General features: G+C 39.7%; 2 protein-coding genes across 6 annotated transcripts; one reads left to right on the top strand and one right to left on the bottom strand.

Annotated features, from left to right (window-relative positions):
* Positions 1-338: 338 nt before the first annotated feature.
* nmu (neuromedin U) lies at positions 339-3,426 on the bottom strand. Its single transcript, XM_077535085.1, has 8 exons — positions 3,234-3,426; positions 2,107-2,162; positions 1,994-2,035; positions 1,408-1,461; positions 1,298-1,327; positions 1,028-1,102; positions 720-773; positions 339-654 (listed from the first exon to the last, which is right to left on the bottom strand). The coding sequence occupies exons 1-8, from the start codon at positions 3,376-3,378 to the stop codon at positions 619-621; spliced, it is 492 nt and encodes a 163-aa protein (XP_077391211.1). The 5' UTR covers positions 3,379-3,426; the 3' UTR covers positions 339-618.
* On the top strand, positions 567-22,201 carry exoc1 (exocyst complex component 1). 5 transcript variants are annotated; one of them, XM_077535080.1, is made up of 21 exons: positions 572-599; positions 727-788; positions 11,613-11,744; positions 11,859-11,989; positions 12,243-12,402; positions 12,605-12,622; positions 14,163-14,350; positions 14,528-14,755; positions 14,894-15,026; positions 15,101-15,210; positions 16,644-16,793; positions 17,008-17,116; positions 17,605-17,649; positions 17,848-18,011; positions 18,085-18,198; positions 19,731-19,810; positions 19,896-20,124; positions 20,805-20,988; positions 21,062-21,261; positions 21,331-21,525; positions 21,677-22,201. In XM_077535080.1, the coding sequence occupies exons 2-21, from the start codon at positions 779-781 to the stop codon at positions 21,827-21,829; spliced, it is 2,733 nt and encodes a 910-aa protein (XP_077391206.1). In that variant the 5' UTR covers positions 572-599; positions 727-778; the 3' UTR covers positions 21,830-22,201. The 5 variants fall into 5 exon arrangements, with proteins under 5 accessions (XP_077391209.1, XP_077391206.1, XP_077391210.1 ...); XM_077535083.1 differs by lacking the exon at positions 12,605-12,622 and having other exon boundaries at positions 567-599; XM_077535081.1 differs by lacking the exons at positions 572-599; positions 727-788 and adding an exon at positions 10,861-10,939.
* The last annotated feature ends 148 nt before the right edge of the window (positions 22,202-22,349 follow it).

The raw sequence follows: 22,349 nt of genomic DNA, 5'->3' as shown, positions 1-22,349 counted from the left end.
ATAAATAATAATAATAATAATAATAATAATAATAATAATAATAATAATAAGCAAGTTGATTTTTAAAATTAAAATATTGATGTTTTTAATTGATTTCTTGACATATTGTTAAATCTAGTATTGCGAACAATGACTAGGGAAATTATGCTGCTAATAGGCAAAGGAATAATTGGTTTCATAGTAGCCATTTGGATTAAAACAATACATTTTAATATATATAATTCTACATCTTAAAAGACTTACAGTATACAAATATATGTTTTTAAAAACATTTTTATATTGAAACAATAATATTAGAATACTATTACATTTTATATTAGTCAGACATTTGCTGCATTCATTCAATGAAAACATGTTGAAAAATAAACATGTTTTAATGTCTTCCTGTAGATTTGTAACTAGCAATAAAAATAACAAGCAATTCTGATAGCAGTTTTAATGCAAAGAACGTGTATATATACATTTTACGTATCGCACAAAATAAAATCAGGAGTTCATTTTTTTTTCATAATATTTTCTTCATGTACATTCGGCAGATTGTGTGGTCGACTCGATGTTCCGGTGCAGCGGCTGTGAGGAGGCTGCTGAGGGCGCAAGAGGTCAGGTGTTAACTTTTGGCTACTCATATTCAAACGCTCTTCTTCCATTTCGAGGCTGCAAAAAAATAATAATAAATGTTTTTTTCTGTATTTGTTGTTGGATCGATTTGTCTGTCATACCCGATAGAGGAAGTAGCCTCTGCTTTGGATCCCGCCGGGCCCCTCCAGTTCAGCCTGTGATGACAAACAGTAAGTACGGATGCTATTTGTTAGCCCATCTACGGTGTTTCCCATTATGTGTTAGCATTAAGCTAACCTAAGCTAAGCTAGCTGGACAAACGCATGTCACAAACATGTTATTTAGACACCTGGGAACTGTTTTAAATTGTGACAAAAAATGCTTAATATACCTCCGTTACTCTTTTTTTGTTATATAATTTTTTTAATTATTATTATTATTATTATTATTTTTAAGCAGTGGTGCTTACTTGCACTGAGAGTCCTCTCTGTCGCCGGCTATGCAAATCAGGCATCAAATGCAGGAGGGGCTGCAATGCGGGGTTCTGGTTGACACAAAGACGAGAGCTATCGTGAGAGACATATTTGTGTAATATAAACACTGGGAATCACAAAGGGCTTTTGTATTTGTGGGGCGAGTCTCTTTGGATCCCACTTCTGACACTTTTCTTTTTAACTATAAACAAAACTTGGGGGGGGGTCTACAGGTTTTGTATTACACTGTTGCAAAATGCGCTCACTTTTTGGTTGTTTTCTTGTCCTTTGAACTCCTGAAAAGAAAGAAGATAATCATCTGTTTGCATAAATGTCATTGATATGAAATTGATGGAATGTATACTTCTTTGTCTACCTTGGACTTCTGGACCAGCATCAAGAAGCAAATTTCCCCCAAGATGTCCGATGCCTGGAAAAGACGATTGTTTGCTTTGCCGTTCGATTTATTGCTGAAGACGTGCTGCTCTGTTTTCATGGACAGCGCAAATGCCGATTTCCGTATCAGCGTATTCATTTCGTATTCTTTGGCAACTACTTTTACTTCCTGCATTTCCAAATATGGGCACAATGGTTGTTGCCGCACAACTCTTTCACACCGAGCGAGTGCAGTGTGAAAAGGGGTTTATGCCTGTTCACGAGAATGATGCCAGAAGAAGAGCCACTTTGACTGGCCATGATTGAAGTTGGTTTTGACCACTCCCACAACAGCCCAGCCCTCCCGTTTTTGAATCTACTGACCTCCATTTTGTTTGTGAAATTAACAGTAAAACAGATTTAACGTGCAGAGTACGCTATCCATGAAATAGAGCCCAGAGTGCTATCAGATGAAGGATGATGTTCGATCTATATATTGTTTGGATGAATAGATATCTCCATGAGTTGGATGGTGGTTGAATGGAGGAATAGTGCTATTGAATGTGTGCGTGTGTTTATAGCAGCACCTGAAAGTCTGCCGAGAAGAAAGAGGAACAGGCTGCGTCTATCTGTGGAGGTTCAACATACAGCAGATGACAAAGACGACAGGGAGAGAGAATTAAGAAGCGGTGTTCCTTACCTGGCCAAGAAGCTGACTCTGGTCAACTGCAGCTTGCCGAGGTTCTAGCCGAGCACCTTTTTTTGTGTGAGCACAACACAACCGATTAGCCGAGTCAAAACAAAAACATCTTGAAGCCAAACGGCCTCCCATTAACAGATGGCGCGTGATGAGAGTGTAAAATCTGAAAGCTTTTGTAGATTGTCATCCACGTGATTGGCGCCGTTGGCCATTAGTTGCGTAAAAGCTTTTCTTTAGAACGCACGCACTTATCGTGCTGACGTCTGATTAGTTTATCCACCCCGGATGGAAATATTGCATATAGGCCAGAATTTCGCTGAAGACAAACATCACATGGAGCGAATCAGTGTTCATCCAATGAGCCACAGGGAAAGAGAAGACTGTCGAAAATGGATGGATGGATGGATGGATGATGTTTAGTGGATAGATGATGATGGATGGATGGACGGACGGATGGATGGATATGGTAATGTTATTTATTGGACGGGTGAATATGTATGAATAATATTTATTGGATGGATGGATGCATAATGTTATTTATTGGATGGATGAATAATATTTATTGGGTGGATCAGTAATATTTATTGGATGGGTGGATGGATGGATGGATGGTTGCATGCATGGATGTATGTATGTATGTATGTATGGATGGATGGATGGATGAATAATCATTGTATGATGGATAGATGATATCTATTAGCTGGATGGATAAAAAAATACAATGTAAAACTTTAATTGCAGTTGTAGACTTTCAAAAAATATTCAGCCTACCAAACACTGCACACTAAACATGTAAACATTTAACATTTCCAATTACTTTCTTATAAATTAAATACACATAGATTAAAAAAAAATTTTTTTTTAAAGCCATACACTCTATTATTATTATTATTATTATTATTATTATTATTACAATTTTTTTTACTTATAGTTACAATTATACAATATATTGAAATAAATTCATTATATGTAGTACAATATGTTCATAACATTAAAATGAACAATAACAAAAAGTTCTAATATTAAAAACCAATACAACAAATGATACATTAATATGTAAAGAAAGCCTCAAATTTTGATTCAACAACAAAAACAAACGAGAAGTTATCTCTGAAAATCCATCTTACTGTGTACGAGAGGAACGTTGACGAGGAGCAGGAGTGCGGCGAGGCTCACGCCGGCCGCGCCGACTGCACTCACGTTTCTTCCACTCAGCTTGGCCAAGCTGCTTTTGCTGCTGGCGGCTGCGCGCTTCTTCTCTTTCGTTTGCATGTTTTCCCCTCTTCTGCTGCGTGGACTCCGCTATGTTCGTGCGTGATGTGTGAGACTTGTGAGTGACTTTGGAAGCAGCATGCCGGCAGTATATGAAGGCGGGTTGTCACTCAACTGCGTCACTGAGGCTGGGATTGGACACCCCGTCATCAGATCTTTACAGGGCACAACTTTAGGTACACGGATATTTCTAATTATTATTATTTCTTATTAAATAAATTTAAGGGGAAAAAAACGTGATTTTTTTAAAAAAAAAATTATTATTTTTTTAGGCTCATAGATACAATTATAATATATTAATATAATAAAATTGTTTTTGTTATTGAATTTTTTTAATTATTATTTTTTTCCTTTTTTTTCCCCTTTTTTTTCTTTTTTTTTTATTGTGGGGAACCTCTTACTGGGGTTCTCAAAGTTTTTGAGAATAGACTTGTGTTTTATGGTTTCATCCTGTTTACCTTGATAGTCTTGAAATCTCATTAATTTTTGGCTCGGTTATGTTCTTGGGGCTGCTTTGCTACTTCCGGCACTCGGGATGTAACAATATCCAAACATCACGATACGATATCACAATACGAAGGTCACGATATGATAATTATCACGATATTGTGGAGAGGCTGGCGATACAAAAGAAGGTCACAATACTGCAAAAAAATGAGCTTGTACTAAAAAATAACACAATATTGTGTTTTTGTACATTACAGCAATGAAAAATATAAAAATATTATAAATATTAGAGAGAGAGAGAGAGACAGAGAGAGGCACTAATACATTTTTATTAATAAAAAAATAATAAATTAACTCATTAATATTTATTTAAATTAAATAAGAAATTAATAAATACAATAAATTGAGCTCCTCCACATATTGACTCGGTTCACAAGTATATTATGTTCCCCTTAATCTGACCATTATCGTCGATTTTAAACATAGAAGGGCCAAAACATGCTTTGTAAAATCAAACAGCACAAAAAAAATAGCCATCAGAGAGTGCTAGAACTGCACAAGTGGAAATCAACCCGACTTTTTTAAATAGATGTGCTGCTTTTAATATCGTGACACGACGATGATATATCGTGGAAGTTTTAATATCACGATATCACGATATTGCCATTATCGTTACATCCCTATCCGGCACTGGATTGTCTTGAAGCAATACAGGGTAAAAACAAAACAGCGCCTGAACTTCATGCGTTAATTGTCATACGACGGAACAATTCCGAGGAGCTGTTGCGGTCCCCACCCGTGTCCGTCCGCCCACGCTTATCTCCGCATCCATCCTCTTCCTGCCCTCCCAGTCAGCAACATCATAACAGCCACGCTCGCGAGTAATCTTGCGGTCAAATAATTCTCAGTAATACTTATAGCCACAGCAGCTGTTTCATCGCGGGGCAACGCTCCCCGCGTGTGCGTCCGCCATTTCTGCGGCACTGTCTAAATGTCAAGACCTTTGAAATGAGTTGGCTTTGATTATGACTGGGACTCGCACTCGCCCGTCTAAGAAGGGTTTGTTTGCATCGAAGCTCTCCGAGGAGATGAAGGGGAGTACGTTACAACTTCGGCGAATCAACACAAACAGATGGCAGCCGTGTTCATCTGAAATGAAAACAGTCAGCTTTTAGAAGCGCTGACTAACATTACCCTTAAATTTGAATATTTGTGTCATTAAAGGGGTCAACGTTAAACATTAGTTTAAACACATTAAACACTAGTCTAAACATGACATTCTGATTAGTATTACATTTGTGGGATAGGAGTTACGCGGCAAAATCCAGCCGTTTTTATCCATGTGAGGGGGCAGCCATTTTGACACTTGCTGTCGACTGAAGATGACATCACAGTTGCTCAGGGCTCAGGCAACAGCCAATCACAGCTCACCTGTTTTCTGAAGCTGAGCTGTGATTGGTTGTTTCCTGATACCTGAGCAACTGTAGTGTCATTTTCACTCAAGTGGCAAAATGGCCGCCTTCTGATATTGATAAAAAACAGCTGGATTTTGCTACTTAACCCAAATTCCACTAACACAATATTAACCAGAATGCCAAATTTTGACTAGTGGGACTGTAGCTACCATGGCTACCTAGTGGTTTGCACTTATGTCTCGCAGTCAAAAGTCCACTGGAACATCTTTGTATGGAATTTTTATGTTCTCCCATTTGTGTTATAAAATGGATGGTTGGCTCTTGGTAGTGTTTAAAAATACATATCGTCATATTTCTTCATTTATGTTGACTCGTTAACAGGCATATTTCTTTCTGATGCAGATGATGATTCACAAACTGCCGCAGCATAGCGCCAACTAGTGCTGTGGAGGACTTACTTGATTTCACATTTATTGGTATTTTTCCTTTCAGCTGCTATGCTATGAAAAGAATCATTACAAGTAACGTTCCACTCACAAACAAACATTGTGGACTTTTAAATGTAAGTCGCCCCCTCCCCTGCTCAATCTCATTTTAATAATCTCTAATGTTCTACTGAGAATGGATTCACATTATAAATGCGTATATAACATTATTGCAATTACGTTCAGATTGGCCCTCGACGATGTAATGGACTCGTGGAATCTCCATCATACGCGTCATTGAGGTGAATGTGATCCAATTCACTAATTGGCACACATCAACTCGTTTTACATGTGCCACGTGTGCAATATTATTATATCACTGTGTGAGAAGCAAGTTTTTAATCAGGGCGCTAAGTGTCGTTGTGGATCAAAACCCAACATTTCCAATTTCCTGCCTCCTAAACACATTAGCCTTCATGGTCTTATGGTTTTCTGTGATGATTATATGATCCAATCAGTATATTACACATAATGTGCTCAAAAACATTGTACAGTGGTGGCTTGAGAAATTGGTTTGTGCCCTTTGACCACCAGGGGGCAATATAATGCAGTGTAATCTGTGCATCCAGCATCATTGCAGCCCTGCTTACCTTTAGTCGTTGACATAATTATTCCGTGTAGTCTGTCATTTGTAATGTCATAGACAGAGAAACTCAGTGTGGGGGCGGGATCATGTAAATCAGCCCCACTGTTACATCACAATCTGACAGCATTCCGAACGGGATCGCTCTCAGCACGTTTTTGAAAACTTGATTCACCTGGTTGATCCATTTCACGCTTGAGACCTGGATTTTGTAGCAAACGGTTAAAAAGTCATTTTGACGTCATATGCCATCCATAATATTACATCAAAATGGATGTTTAGTTATTCGCAAATGACGTGAATAAAGAGAACTTTTGGCATTCATAGTAAACAAACCATTTTTCTTTTCGAGGTCAGCTAGTTGTGTACGTCTACAATCTGTTGTGTAAAAAAAAAAAATCCTGCTTGTATTACACTGAAAAAGCACACATTAAGTCTGGGAAACAAAAAAAAAAGAATAAATTGCAAATAAAAGCTTTAGATGCTTTATTTGGATAATAACTTTATCCTGTAAAAAATTGAAGAAAAAAAAATCGCTCTACACTGCGTCACATTTTCACTTATGCTAACTGAATGTCTCTCTCAAACATCCACAATGACAACAACCTACCACATATTCCACTTTTTTTTTTTTTTTTTTTTTTTACAGACGAAGCAGAGGCTTGGAAATTACATGATTGCTTTCAAACAAAATGGCACGCATGATCAAACCCCCGACCGCGAACAAGCGGAGAGCGTTAATAGGCTCTCTCACGCACACTTGGCTCCGGAGGGCCGGGGTACACGCGCTTCTTTGACGTGCAATTTGGCCAGCGGCTGAGCGGAGGCCTCGCCTCGCCGCGGGGTTGCCAAAGTAGGGCACGTTGATAACTTTACAGCCCTCGAGTTGGTGAGGGCGATATTGACGCTACAGTCACTTTCAAGTCAAAGGTCGCGATCATTACAGTTGTTCACACACACACACACAAAAATTGCTGGATTGTTTTCCTAACCTGCTCGCTGGGTAGCTATGGATGTTGAGCAGATTGGGTTACTTTTATCCAAATCTTGAACTAACTTACTGGGTCAAAACCTCAACCCTATGCGCTAGGTATAAATAACCAAGCAAAGAATGGAACTGCCAATTTGGAGCTCAAACGTGTTTAAATTGATTTGAACATGTTTGCAAGTATGTTTGAATGTATTTGCAAGTACGTTCGGACTTACTTGCAAATGTTTGAACATATACTTGTAGGCTAAATGCTAAAATCTTTGCATTTCCCCTCCATAATGACAGGCAGAAGTTATGTATCCACAATTTAAAAAAAAAGAAGTTTTTTTCCCCTTAGTATAGCAGCCTACATTACACCAAAATGTCCAAAAATTAGGTGGGCAAACATTGCTTATTCGTGATTTATTGTGTGTATTTTTATGTCTGCAGTGTATGATTTCCTTCATTTGACCCATAATGCCACTGAGTATGACTTCAATAGTTAATCAAAATTAATCACAAATTTTATATCTGTTCTAAACATACAATAAAACATGCAATACGTTTTTTTCCACACAGTTTTCATACTCTTGTTAACATCCATCCATTTTCTTAACCGCTTGCTCCTCACAAGTGTTGTGAGGGTGCTGGAGCCTATCCCATCTGGCTTCAGGCAGTAGGCGGGGTACACCCTGAACTGGTTGCCAGCCAATCGCAGGGCACACAGAGACGAACAACTGCTAACAACGTGCTAACAACTCGACCACCATGCCATCCTCTTGTTAACATAAAAGTGAAAAAAAAAGTTTAACTAATAGAAGTATGGCTGCATCTTTTAGTCATTGATACAGTAACTTATAACTCAGAAAATTGAGTTAAAATTAAAAAGATGTACTGTACTATAAAAAAAAACGAGTGTGATATTAATTTGCATTGAGGTCATTTTCTGCCACTAGATGGCATAATTGCAATTGTAAGACGTTGGTGACAGCTCAGTGCATTTTTCTATTCTTATAAATCGCGTGTTAAAAAAAATTGTTGCGCTAAAAGAACTTTAAATTAACTCACTATTGGACTGTGTTGGAACAGTCTCACCCTTGATTTTTGTTTCGGATAGTTTGGCCTTCGAGAAGATCTATTTTCCATCTACTTCATAAAATAGTGAGCCCTCAAAGTGTGCAACCAAGCCTAATGACTGATTATTTATGTCCATATCTACATGACTGACGATGGAATCTGCGGGGACCTAAAAGGCCTGCGCCAAATGCCATCCAGATAGAAATTCCAAGCTGGCTGTGATAAGAAAAGCTACCTGCCGCTCATCTGCGGACTGTGAATGTCAAATGTAGGTTGCATTGATGGCAGAGCAGCCTCTTTGTTTGCGCTTCAACCTCCGTGCTTGTTGGGGCCCCCCAGGTCCCTACTAAAAGGAACTCAAACAGCTTCCGCAATCATGCCAATTTAGAACTTTTGTTGTGTTTTGTGCCCACGTCAGCGCTGGACTTTTGACATCGAGTAAATGAAAGTGTCAGAAGTGCACATCAGGGTAAATGAGTCATGACTGTGGGAAAATGTGGCGAGGGGAGAAAATAGCGATGTGCGTTTGTTGAATTATTTTACTGTCATGTTGACCCAAACACATTTATGATGACATCCCTATGGTGAATTTAGAACAGAGAGGATTTGTCTTTATAAGGAAAATAATATTTGTGGGATCGTTTACAATCTTAAAACTGTTAAAAATAGATTATTTTTGGTCAAAAATTGGATCGATCCGCTACTTGGGTCAATTTGGGTACTCAAAGTGACCCATTTAGCAGGTCGGTAATTTAACATTTACAGTATATTGATGCTATTTTTTAGGGGTGTTAAAAAAAAAAATCGATTCGGCGATATATCGCGATACTACATCGCGCGATTCTCGAATCGATTCAATAATTGGCAGAATGATTTTTTTTTTTTTTTAGGATTCACACCTTGAGCATGGAAGAATGTTATATGAACGGCACATTAAGCCTTAATATTTTTATTTTAATGCTGTTCAAATGTGAAACAGATTGCAAACTGTTTGTGTACAGTGGCTCACGGTTATAAGCCTCAAGTTTTAGATAAATATATTCATACAAATCTTACAGTGTACATGTACAAATTTACTGATAGTATTTTCTAAATTTGAATGGAAAAAAATCGCAACAATCGACTTATAAATTCGTATCGGGATTAATCGGTATCGAATCGTGACCATTCGTATCGGGATTAATCGGTATCGAATCGAATCGTGACCTGTGAATCGTGATACGAATCGAATCGTCAGGTACTAGGCAATTCACACCGCTACTATTTTTCTTTGTTTACTATATCACAGGTATGCGATTTTATGTTTATAGGATTGCATGGCAGGCTGGTCGGACATTTTGTCAACAAAATTAAACAAGTATGACAGGATTGATGTCATCGGGTATGCCTGTGCAAACGAGTGAGTGTATTTTATCACAAAATGTCACCTTATCGCAGAAAACTCCACCCAAGGGTACACGTATGGTGACAAAGACGTGAGGGCGTGCAAGTCGTATTCACCGTGCGGGGAACGCGGCGTTGTCTCCTCACAATAACAACAAGGCTGGAAATGGTACCGCCAGGCATTCTCTGCAGATCACTCGTTAAACATCCCTCTGTCATGTCTGACTCATTGTGTTGGGTCGGATGACATTCTGTGTCAATCTCCTCAGTGCGTCAAGGCAACAGCAGAAAAGAAAAAAATCGAGGCAGAGCGTCAAATCCAGGGTCTTCTGCATTTAATTTAACCCACCTGCTAAATTTGTGTTTACGACCAACTGCATGTTTACCCACCACTCAAAAAATTGTGTTAATAATATACCATACAAAATTAAAAAAAATTAAAAATACATCTCATCTCTGGTTTCTACTATTTAGACCCACTTATCAAGCTACAGTATGTACTAAAATGTACCTGGGTCAGTTTGCCCCAATGCATGTTTAGCTATTGTAATGGGGGTTTAATATAAAATAGAGAAATACATGTAGTATACCATTACTTAGTCGGTACTGAACCCACACCTGTACGACTACAGCCTCAGTGACCTGAATAAATACATAAATATACCAATTAGTTTTAGAAATTAAATTGCACAACAACCAGCGTCAATTCTTGTTGTTTTTCCGCTGTAGAAAGACATTGGATCACAATGAGCCAGTAATGTCACCATTCATTAACCAAATCATGATCACTGATAGTATCTGATTAAAAAGCAAACAAACAAACAAAAAACTACAGTGTACAATGACAATAAAGATCCTAATTCTATGATGCATAACAAGGTAATGGCACTCTTTTCACTTTTGGCTGTTTGTTACATCACATTAAAATTGAAAATGTCCAATAGGCGGTGTTTTCATTTCCTTTGTAAAGACTTAAAATAGCAGTAAAGACAAGTGTTTTAAAATTTCACAGCTAATTAACGCACAAAGAAATATCCTATTTTCACTGATAGTTTGATGAAAAAATCATAACCATAATTTATTACCACATTGTATTTCGCAAATGTTTACTGCGGTAATCACGTGACGTCGTCCGTAACCTGGAAGTGAGAGGGGCGGGGTTTAGTTGACGGAAGTCGGTGGTGGAGTGAACTCCAACAAGGTAATGACTTCCTATATATACCTCATTTACGCCAGGTCGCATTTTAAATCTCTATTCTGGGACGTGGCAGCTGCTAAAGCATTGGTATGTTTATTGATATTGTATTATCCATGAAGTTTAAACATAATGGCGGCTGTCGCTAGCGCGTTTCAGCTAGCATTAGCTGGAGCCAGTGAGGATGTTTCCTTTAGCATTGGCAAGGTCCTCGCCACTGTCACCCACAAAAACAAAGCTTTAATATTTCATTCTGGGGGCTGTAAACGCGTTGGAATTGACTACATAAAATCGTACTTGCTTCTGAAGTTCTCCGGAGACATCGGCACTTGTTAAAATGCAATTGTGTGTTTTCATTTGACAGGTGCTGTCAAAAACACTGTCTAAACCGCGATTTACACGTAAAAATAATTGCCTGTATTAAGTCAATTTCCCCATTGAAAGGAATTATATGCCATTAATCTGTTACAGCCCTTTAAAAACACGTGGTGGCATTACATTACCAGAATGTTCTTGTTTTTGTTGCTTCAAAATACATGGGAAGAAAAAAAAACTATTGCATATTAAATCACAATCACAGTAATGAGAACAAAAATCGTATTTACGTATTGTTCAAAATCGTTCACCCCATTTTTCTTGTAATCTGCTTTTAGGCATGAATAATGAATGTATTTTACAGCATCCACCATGACGGCCATCAAGCACGCCCTCCAGAGAGACATCTTCACGCCCAATGATGAGCGTCTGCTGGGCATCGTCAACGTCTGCAAGGCGGGGAAGAAAAAAAAGAACTGCTTTTTGTGCGCCACGGGTATGTGACATCCTGATGATATTTTTGTTGTTGTTCTTAACCTTTCCCTGTAAACATTCTGTTGAAGAATGGATAAAAGTTGTTCATGGAGTCTGCCCTTTGTTGCTGTTCCAGTCACCACCGAGAGGCCCGTGCAGGTCAAAGTGGTCAAGGTGAAGAAATCCGATAAAGGAGACTTTTACAAACGACAGCTGACGTGGGAACTTCGCGATTTGACTGAAGTGGATGCCAAAGATGCGAGCAAGGTTGGCGAAAGACGCACCAAAAAAAAAACTACAAATACTAGTTAAAGTTTCAACATTTTTGGAATGTAGCAAGCAAACAAAATTAAAGGGGATATGGGAAATGCAGTCTCCAGGGATGATATTTGACGAAATGTGACATGTTAAAGGAAGAGTATGCATTTTTTTTTCTCAGATTAAAAATACGGGACACTTGTAAATTTAATGTCATTTTTTTCCCTTCTTTTCTTAAAGTGCTTTGCTTTTTATGCTCCAGGAAAACCCAGAGTTTGACCTTCACTTTGAGAAGGTCTACCGCTGGGTTGCCAGCAGCACGGCTGAGAAGAACTCGTTCATCTCGTGCATTTGGAAGCTGAACCAGCGCTACCTGAGGAAGAAGGTGGAGTTTGTCAATGTCAGTTCTCAGCTGCTGGAAGGTGCGCTAATTTGCCTCTCTCCTTCTTTCCCACACTTTATTACTTCTCTTACCATTTGAAATTAGACTGATGTTACCGTTGTGTTTTGTTGAAGCATGTTTGTAGAGTTAACTACTCAACCTTTCTTCTCTGTATTTTCTGCTTTGTAGTGTGGCTTTTTGTGTTAAATTTCTTGTTTCTCTCTTAAACTTTCTCTGGCCAGAACTTCCTAAAGCGGAAGGTTGGTAGGACTTAACTCCCCCCTTCCATCCCGCCCTCCTTCCTTCCTCTCCATTTTTCTTCATGATGTTCCCAGCCACCATTATTAAAGGACACTCATTCTCATAAACATCACCAACTTAAACTGGTTATGCATTAACTCATCACAAACGTCACGGTCCAGGCCACGTTGCTATGCTCGTCGTATGTTTTACATACCGGTATATGTCTGCTTATCATTTATCTTCTAACCTAATTGAAGCAAACCTCTGGTGTCCATGTTGTTTCTTTAAGTTTAGCAGACTTTTCAATACACTTTTAGCTGATAAATACTATGAGTGTTGATGCCCCACTTAAAAAAAAACAAAAACACTAGCAAGTTGCCTAAATTCAAGATGAAAATTAATATATTTTTTACATTAAAATTGTAATCTTGATAGAATAACATTGTTTAGTTTTAAGAAAAGAAATACGTTGTGTATTTATAGAAAAAAAAATACTTTTTATTTATTTATTTTTTTAAACAATTTGCAAAAAAAAAGTAAATCTTAAAGATTAAAATTGCAATATTACCAGATTAATTTGTATGTTTCTTAGATTAAAGTTGTACTTTTATGGTGTAAAAAGTTGTATATTTTTGAGAAGAAACGTTTAACATTTTTTGGGGATTGCCATTATTAGGAGAATATAGTTGTACATTGTAGGAAGAAAAATAGAAGTTTGGAGAGTCATTTTCGAGATCAAAGCTGCAATATTGAGTTTATTTTTTATATATATATATATATATATATATATATATATATAGGAGAAAAGTTGATGAAAAAATGCATCTTTTCAAGATTTATTTTGTTAGAAAAGAATTAAAGGAAATGTTCAACAATAAAGTTGTAACAGAATAGTAATACGTGAATGAAATTAGATGTTTTTTGAAACAAATGATATTTTTGAGAAATAGTTTTTTTTTTAAGTTAAACAAGGTCAAGTATATTTTTTACATGTATTGCAATATTTAGAGAATAAGTTATCTTTGTTTTAGATAAAGGTGACAATATTGCATAGAGTTATATATTTGAAAGTTTTATATTTTAAGGTTATTAATATTTTTTAATGAAAGTCGTAATATTGCGGGATAATACGAACAAAGAATATCCTTTGTTGCGTGATGAGCAAGGTTTCCTCTTGTCAAGCTGTGACTCTTTGTCTCCAAAGTTTTCAGTTAATCATGTAGGGTGGCTATAACACTAATGCATAGGTAGATTTTTATTTTTTTTTCTTAACTCGGGTGGTATTGTAGACACAGCATAGCCTCATACTTGTGCTGGATGCTCATAACTTCTTGCCAGTGACTAACTGGTGGTGAATGAGTACATTTTTATAAAGTCATCGTCGTCGCGATACTGAACTTTTAATGAAATCAGTGTATGAAAATGTCCGCTCCCTATCACTGAACCTCTTCACCTGTCAATAAAATGTTCCACCTCAAAGTCTTTTGGCCAGGAATAAACCTTTGCTAAGGTTTTGTGTGTTCATGTCCTCTTCTATTTTTTTTTTTTGGCCAATAGAGTCGGTGCCCAGTGGCGAGAGCCAAAGTGTCGCCGGCGGCGACGAGGACGCTCTGGATGAGTACCAGGAGCTGAGCGCTCGCGAGGAGCAAGACATCGAGGGCATGATGGAGGTGTGCGAGTACGCCATCTCCAACGCCGAGGCCTTTGCTGAGCAGCTCTCCAGGGAGCTGCAGGTGCTCGATGGGGTGAGTGCAACAATAACGTCAAACAAATCCTAAATTGGACTGAGGAAATACTGTATTCATTTCTTTGTCATTTGTTGACTTTCTCACGGGAACGTGGGAAACTGGCCTCAATGCTAATGCTAATGGCGAGTCTTGGAGCCATAAACAAATGACTCAACTTCGTCTCCGTCCATCAAGGCCAACATCCAGTCCATCATGGCGTCGGAGAAGCAGGTCAACATCCTGATGCAGCTGCTGGACGAGGCGCTGGGCGAGGTGGACACCATCGAGGGCAAGCTGAGCAGCTACGAGGAGATGCTGCAGAGCGTCAAGGACCAGATGGACCAGATCTCGCAGAGCAATCGGCTCATCCAAATCAGCAACACCAACAACGGCAAGCTGCTGGATGAGATCCAGTTCCTTGTGGTGAGGGACCAATTTAGGGAATAAAGTATCACAATTTCATGGAATAAATACTCAAATTTAGTTTGTAAATGCGGGTCAGTGCTCCATCTGATCATTTCAGCCATTGCCTAGTGAGCGTGTCATCTTTTCCCCGCCTAGCATAACATGGACCTGTCCAAGGGCCACATCAGAGCCCTGCAAGACGGAGACCTGACCTCCCCTAAAGGCATCGAGGCTTGCATCAATGCCGCCGAGGCCCTTTTGCAGTGCATGAACGTGGCCCTCCTGGCAGGTATCTTTTGCTCACCATAAATCCGAAACGCTCGTTCCATTCGTCAAAGTCAAATCCATCTTTTGCCGGCGTAGGTCACGACAAATTGATGGCTGTGAAGCAGCAGCAGCACCTTTTCACCGAGCTGAGGGATACGTTCGCTCGCCGCCTCACCAATCATCTCAACAATGTGTTCGTGCACCAGGTAATGTTGATTATTGCTGTGTAGGGTGAACAACAACAACCACTGTTGCCTATTATATTTTTTTTAAGTCAAAACAGTCGCGAGGAACTCGATGTGGTGAGTGCTATTTTGCAATTAGCCCCAAATTTCATAATGGGAAATAGGAAGCATTTAATTGATTGTGTCATTACACTCTTACTTCTGAAACCTGAATATTTGTGTACGAGCAATTAAAAAGTCAATTTTCTGCAATATGTACCCTTGAAATATTGTCTCCCTCCTTTAAGCCCGTATCCCACTGAGGGATGATCGTTTGCGACGCTAGCGAATGTGGATTTCACATCGGGGTTCATTCAAGTTCACGGCGTTTGCTAAACGTTCTCTTTACAGTCTTAATGGTTCTGTTTTAATAGTCTTTCCTGTTGCAAGAACATTTTGAACTGTTTTTTGAACAATTTAGAACATGTTCAAAATTTCCTTGTAGCAAGAAAGACCATTAAAACTTTTTAGAGAACTGTTAAGAATGTTTAGATAACTTTTAGGACATGCATGTTCAAAATTTCCTTGTGACAAGAACTATTAAGACTGTTTACAGAATGTTTAGGAAACGCATGTTGAAAATTTCCTTGCTCCATGAAAGACCTTTAAAACTGTTTCGAGAACTATTAAGACTGTTTCGAGAACGTTTAAGAAACGTTGCTACCCTGAACGAGCCCTGAGATGAAATCAACATTCGTTGATGGAGCAAACGTCTGTCCTTCAGTGGGCTACGCTAACGGCAACTAAAAGAAAGAATGCAAAACTGACCAACCATTCTCAGGGTTTGGCTCTTGTTGCTGTTTAAGGTTGTCACGGTGGACTTCCTTTTTTGCTCGTTTGCCTCTACTTCCTTGGACCGCCGCACTTCCTTCCTTCACCTCCCACTTCCTTCCTCCTCATCCTCTTATTACCTGCCAGTGTCTCCCTTTGAATCATCCCACTCTGCTCTTTCTGTCTCTGTCAGTTCAACCACTTCAGTCACTTCAAAATGACCATCCCTCACTTCTATAGGTCTTCCTGTTTGTCACTTCCAGTGAGTAGCCTCACCTCACAACAACCCTCAGAATTCGCCCCCAAAGACAGACAAGCTGCGCATGGAATTTGTCTCTAACCACCTAACGGCCCCTTGACCAAAAAGTGGAGCCCCCTTTGAGTGTTTTGGTGCTAATAGGGTGTTATTTTTGTCACTGAAGGACTCACATCCTTAACAAGTGTGCCTGTGTTGTGTACAACCAACACACGTAACACTCGAGAAGTGCAAATGACAATAATAGCTGTTTGTGATAGAAAATACACATACAGTAGGACTGTGAATGGTTGTTTGTCTACCTGTGTCCTGCGAGCGTTTGTGAGTCAGTCAATTATTTATTAAATGTAGCGTTTATGATCCTAATCTTCCTTTTTGTGCTTTCTAGGGCCACGACCAGAGTTCCACCCTGTCCCAGCACACCGTGGAGCTGACCTTGCCCAAGCACAGCCCCCTCCACCGGGACCTGCTGCGCTACTCCAAGCTCATGGAGTGGCTGAAGATCACCCACCGGGAGAAGTATGAGGGCCTATCGAGGGTCAGTGCTCTTTCCATGACGTGACAGTTCTCCCCTCACTCGTCCAAGAGCCACTCTTGCGCTTGTTGAATTCCTTCATAATCACACAACACGGGCCGCCATTACGCTTGCGTTGTAACTTGTTTGTATACAGTGACATAATTGCAGTCATTAAAAAAAAAAAAAAAAAAAAAAACACAAGTTACAGTACTTTGTTGTTGTTGTTTTTCCGCAGACTTATGTGGACTACATGAGCCGACTGTATGAACGAGAAATTAAAGACTTTTTTGAGATTGCCAAGATCAAGATGGCGGGAACGAGCAAGGAGGCGAAGGGGAAGTTTGGTAAGATGGCGGATTAATACCTTGTGAGTGAGATTGGAATATATATATATATATATATATATATATATATATATATATATATATATATATATATATGGCCCAAATACGCCGCCGTATGACCTCAGGGTAGTTTAATTTAAAAGGTTCCACTGTAGACGTGTGCATTCCACATTAACATCTGAGTCCTGATACTTCTTTTTATCAACACAAGCTTAAAAGATGTGAAAGAACTGCTTCTGTGCAGATAGTAATGCCTTGCTACTTTTTCGACCTGTTCACCAGTGTAATGTCTCAGCGGCCAAGTCTGCTTTCTGCATTCTATGTTAGCTTTTCCGTTGAGAGCAGTCCAGGGGTCTGTTGTCTGCAGGTCTGTCCACTGCAGTGCGCCTCAGCTTCCGTCGAGCGGCTTGTCTTAACACCTGTGTTGCATGTACTAAGCCTAACCTTTCTCTGTCTTCGACGCCCGCCCCTTTTCTAACTGGCTGCAGCCACGCTCCCGCGGAAAGAGAGCGCGCTCAAACAGGAGACGGAAAGTAAGTGAGACCCGAGGAAAAGCCTCCCCACCCTGCTACTTTGCTTTCCATGTAAACTGCAACTGAAAACAAGGCCAGTCTTGACATGAAGCTGCCTGCTTTATTGCTTGCGTTACAACAACGCGTCATGTTCGCGTGTTTCTTTTTGTGTCTGGTTATGTATACGTGTCATTTCACGTGACCTTATGTTGAACTCAGGCCTTCACGGCAGCTCCGGAAAGCTGACAGGTTCCACGTCCAGCCTCAACAAGCTGAGCGTGCAGGGCTCCAACAGCCGACGCTCGCAATCGTCCTCACTGCTGGACATGGGCAACATGTCGGCCTCCGACCTGGACGTGGCCGACCGCACCAAGTTTGACAAGGTACGCCCGACAGGGAAGGTCGGACGAGGTTGACGGAAATGAAGTTTTAACGACATGGAGTGGTTGTTTTCAGATATTCGAGCAGGTTCTAAGTGAGCTGGAGCCCCTGTGCCTCGCGGAGCAAGATTTCATCAGCAAGTTCTTCAAACTGCAGCAGCACCCGACCGTCTTGCCTCCTCTGGCTCAGGTGACTTTTTGATTTAGAGATTGACACCCCCCACCCCCCAATTCAATAAATATTCAACCTAGGGTTGGGCGATATGGCCAAAAAATAATTATTTATTTATTTTATTTTTTTTAGTCATTCAGGACGATTACAATTTGAATCGATTTTAATCTAATACATCCAACAAACGTTTATTTAAATGTCTAATTTATTTAAAAATGATTCTTGTGCAAATTGTTCAGACAACAATAATGTATACTGATTCTCAATCAGTTTTAAGATAAACCTAATGTTCATAATTTGCACTTAAATGCCACAATTAAGTAGTTGGTAGCATTTGTAAACATTTCTTGTAAACCACCCATCCAGCATTCTGCCAACTTGTGCAAAATTACAGCTAAAAAAAAAAAAAAACGTGGATGTAACAGAACATAAAAACAACAGCGTTTAATAATCCAGAAGACAAAACTCGAATTTCACGATATAGCAAATTTTCAACAATTAGATTTTTAAAATGACGATTGATCGAATTAATTTGATTGATTTCCCTGCCCTAATTCAACATAACAGTGGAATTAGAATTGCTTTGTGGATAGTAGGGATGTAACGATAACCGCAATATCGTCAAATTGTGATATTAAAACTGCCACAATATTGTCGTCGTCATGTCACGATATTAAAAGCAGCACCCATCTTTGGTAAAAAAAGTCAGGTTGATTTCCATTTGTGCAGTTCTAGCACCCTCTGGTGGCTAGTATTTTTAGTGCAGCTTAATTTTCACAAGGCATGTTTTGGCCCTTCTAAATCCACGCTAATGGTCAAATAAAGGGGAACATAATATACTTGTGTAATATACTTGTGAAGAGAGTCAATATGTGGAGGAACTTAATGTCTGCATTGGCAAGTTATTGGCAATATTAAGTGCAATTAAAGATTCTAATTTGTTTATATGCATTGCTGTTCCATACAAAAGCACAATATTGTTTGTTTGTTTGTTTGTTTGTTTGTTTTGTTTTTTTTGTACATCGCCAACATCCCCACAATATCATGATAATTATCGTATTGTGGGCTTCATATTGTGGTAAAATCGTATTGTGATGTTTGGATATCGTTACATCCCTAGTTGTTATAGTGCCTCTCATTCAAGAGTGTTAAGACAACTTTATGAAAGTTTCGTCAAGTGGTTCCAAGGATTTACACACAAATTTACCAACTTCCCTGTTAGTAACAGGAAATACGCTTTTAATTGTATATTGAATATTGTACCGCAATGTGAACATCCAGTCAAATATGTTATGAAAATGTGATCTCCACTGCAGTTTGTGTTTGTTGTTTTCACCACATTACAACAATAATGTAGGCCTTCGATCAACCAGGTTACCATTTTCCAAGCACAGCATGCCATCTCTTGTTATAATCCAACGATGCACTTGTGTTCTTTCTGCCCTCCAAAAAAACATAAACTTGCGAGGCAATAACAGTCGCTGGCCCGTTTTCATCCTTCATAAATGTCTGGCAAGAGTTGTGATATTTTATTTCCGCTACTTTGTCAGCCGGAAGCCGAAGATTCGGATGGCATTGCGCCTTCAAGAATGCCTCCCCAGGCGGAACATAGACACTCTTTGTCATCAGAGTGAGTACTCACATTAACTTCAATTGCATCAACAGTCTCAACAGATCCCCTCGTGTTTTCTCCCATCTTCTTACCCACTTCAAAGCAAAGACATGGTGCGGCTGATGATGAACAAAGTCTTCCAGAGCATCGAGACGGAGCTCAACAGTCTCATCGCTCTGGGCGACAAGATCGACAGCTTTCACTCGCTGTACATGCTGGTGAAGATGAGCCACCACGTGTGGACGGCGGAAAACGTGGACCCGGCATCCTTTCTCAGCACCACGCTGGGAAACGTGCTGGTCACCGTCAAGAGAAACTTTGACAAATGCATTGTGAGTAAGGTGTATCATTCTTATAGCTTTGATTATGGTTATAAAACAATAACGTATAAATGCGTTTTTGGGAGTACATTACAAGGTATTTAAAAACGTGTTTATACGTTTTTGGGTTTGAATGAGTTAAGACAAGGCTATGGCCTGACGAAATGAAACTCCTCTTCATTATACTTGCTTGGCACCCAGATGGCGCCAAAGCATTATTTTTATATTCGGACATGGTTTTAGTCTTTTATGTGGGCATGTGGTTGGTTTCGTCAGACCGCAACATATTTTTCCATATGCTTTTGGGAGCATTTTTTGGCATTATGCATTTTTTAATTCCAAAAGATGAGGTAAAAAAATGTCAACAAAAGCCTACTAGAACTTCTGAACTTATTTGGAGTTAATTAGAGGTCCACTAAATGGTGGCAGGTTTGTGCTGACTCCCATTTAACATGAGTCTGAATGTCATGTTAATGTAATGTTATGTTAACCTCTACACATAAGAGGGTGTGCACACTTGTGCAACTAGATTCCGTTTTTGTTTTTTGTTTTTTTTCTCCCTCTTAAAAAGTGGTACAGGTTATGCAGTTAATTGTGGAAAAAAAGTTCAAATGACAAAAACCTGGAATTTGAACAGGGGTGTGTAGACTTTTTATATCTACTGTATCCAGCTGTGTCTTTCCTCCTCGCAGTCTGGCCAGATCAGACAGATGGAGGAAGTGAAAATTTCCAAGAAGAGCAAAGTTGGCATCCTGCCTTTCGTCACCGGCTTTGAAGAGTTCGCCGAGTTGGCCGAGACCATCTTCCGAAACGCGGAACGTCGCGGAGACCTCGACAAAGCTTACGTCAAGCTCATCCGCGCCGTCTTCATGAACGGTAAGAACGCCGACTGTTTTGTTTGTTTTGACACGGAAGGCAAAGAAAAATCTGATGAGCGCCTCATCTTAAGTGGAGAAAGTGGCCAACGAGAGCCAGAAGACGCCGCGGGACGTCGTGATGATGGAGAACTTCCACCACATCTTCTCCACGCTGTCACAGCTGAAGATCTCCTGCCTGGATGCGGAGAGGCGCGAGGCCAAGCACAAATACACAGACCACCTGCAGTCCTACGTCATCAACTCTCTGGGCCAGCCTCTGGAAAAGCTCAACGTGAGGAGAAAAAAAAAAGCATGTTGACCTTTGTTTAACACATCATCATCATCATCATCATGATTGCAGCATTTCTTCGAGGGCGTGGAAGCCCGCGTGGCCCAGGGGATCCGCGAGGAAGAGGTGAGTTATCAGCTGGCCTTCAACAAGCAGGAGCTCCGCAAGGTCATCAAAGAGTACCCCGGGAAAGAGGTCAAGAAGGGACTGGACAACCTCTACAAGAAGGTGGACAAACACTTGTGCGAAGAGGAAAGCCTGCTTCAGGTGAGATACGATTACTGAAAAGCATATGTATGGTTAATAATTTTTCCCTATTGAAATGAATGGAAATGCTAGAAATCTGTTAGAAAAATAGCACACAAAAAACACAGTTAAGACATCTGTATCAACTAATCTAATGATCACCTCCCTGCAGGTGGTGTGGCACTCCACGCAAGACGAGTTCATCCGGCAGTACAAACACTTTGAAGACTTGATCGGCAGGTGTTACCCTGGCTCTGGAATCACCATGGAGTTTACCATTCAGGACATGCTGGAGTATTTCTCCAGCATCGCTCAGTCCCATTAGTCCGGCTGACAATGACTCACTACTGACACACGCTGGATAAACATGCAAAAGCCACATTTATTCATCCGTCCGTCTATGGGTTTTTATAATGCTTGGCAGGTTGCACCCTGGATTGGTTATCAGCTAAGGGCACATTTAAACAATAAACATTTCACATTTATGGAGTCCGAACCTAACATTAGTTGGGCTACCCAAAGAAACACATGCAAACACTGGGGGAACTTAAAAACTTCACACAGGAGTGCAGGAGCTGAGATTCCAACTTTGTAACGACAAGGCAGACGTGCTAACCACTAGGCTACTGCACTGCCCTCGTGTTCACTCCACTTTATTTCTTTGTTCCATCTTCTTAATAAAATTGCATTCACCAAATTATTATTATTGTTGTATTTTATTTTATTGTATTTTTTTACTTTGGAAACACAACGGATTTTGTAGCAACACTATGTTGCATTTAAAGAAAGAATTACTGTAATACTATTCAGGGTTAGTATTTATCTACCATGACGACATGAGAATT

Source organism: Festucalex cinctus, chromosome 10 (assembly GCF_051991245.1).
Source record: "Festucalex cinctus isolate MCC-2025b chromosome 10, RoL_Fcin_1.0, whole genome shotgun sequence".
Classification (NCBI taxonomy): domain Eukaryota; kingdom Metazoa; phylum Chordata; class Actinopteri; order Syngnathiformes; family Syngnathidae; genus Festucalex; species Festucalex cinctus.
Note: the sequence above shows the minus strand (reverse complement) of the source record. Positions and strands in the feature narration are given on the sequence as shown.

Coding starts and splice junctions, on each gene's coding strand:
- exoc1 (XM_077535080.1), top strand. Junction 15,027..15,100: donor GAACGTGGCCCTCCTGGCAG/GTATCTTTTGCT, acceptor TTGCCGGCGTAG/GTCACGACAAATTGATGGCT. Junction 20,125..20,804: donor GAAACTTTGACAAATGCATT/GTGAGTAAGGTG, acceptor TCCTCCTCGCAG/TCTGGCCAGATCAGACAGAT.
- nmu (XM_077535085.1), bottom strand. CDS start 3,378: ATGCAAACGAAAGAGAAGAAGCGCGCAGCCGCCAGCAGCAAAAGCAGC. Junction 2,036..2,106: donor AGAGTCAGCTTCTTGGCCAG/GTAAGGAACACC, acceptor GAACCTCCACAG/ATAGACGCAGCCTGTTCCTC. Junction 774..1,027: donor AGAGAGGACTCTCAGTGCAA/GTAAGCACCACT, acceptor TTGTCATCACAG/GCTGAACTGGAGGGGCCCGG.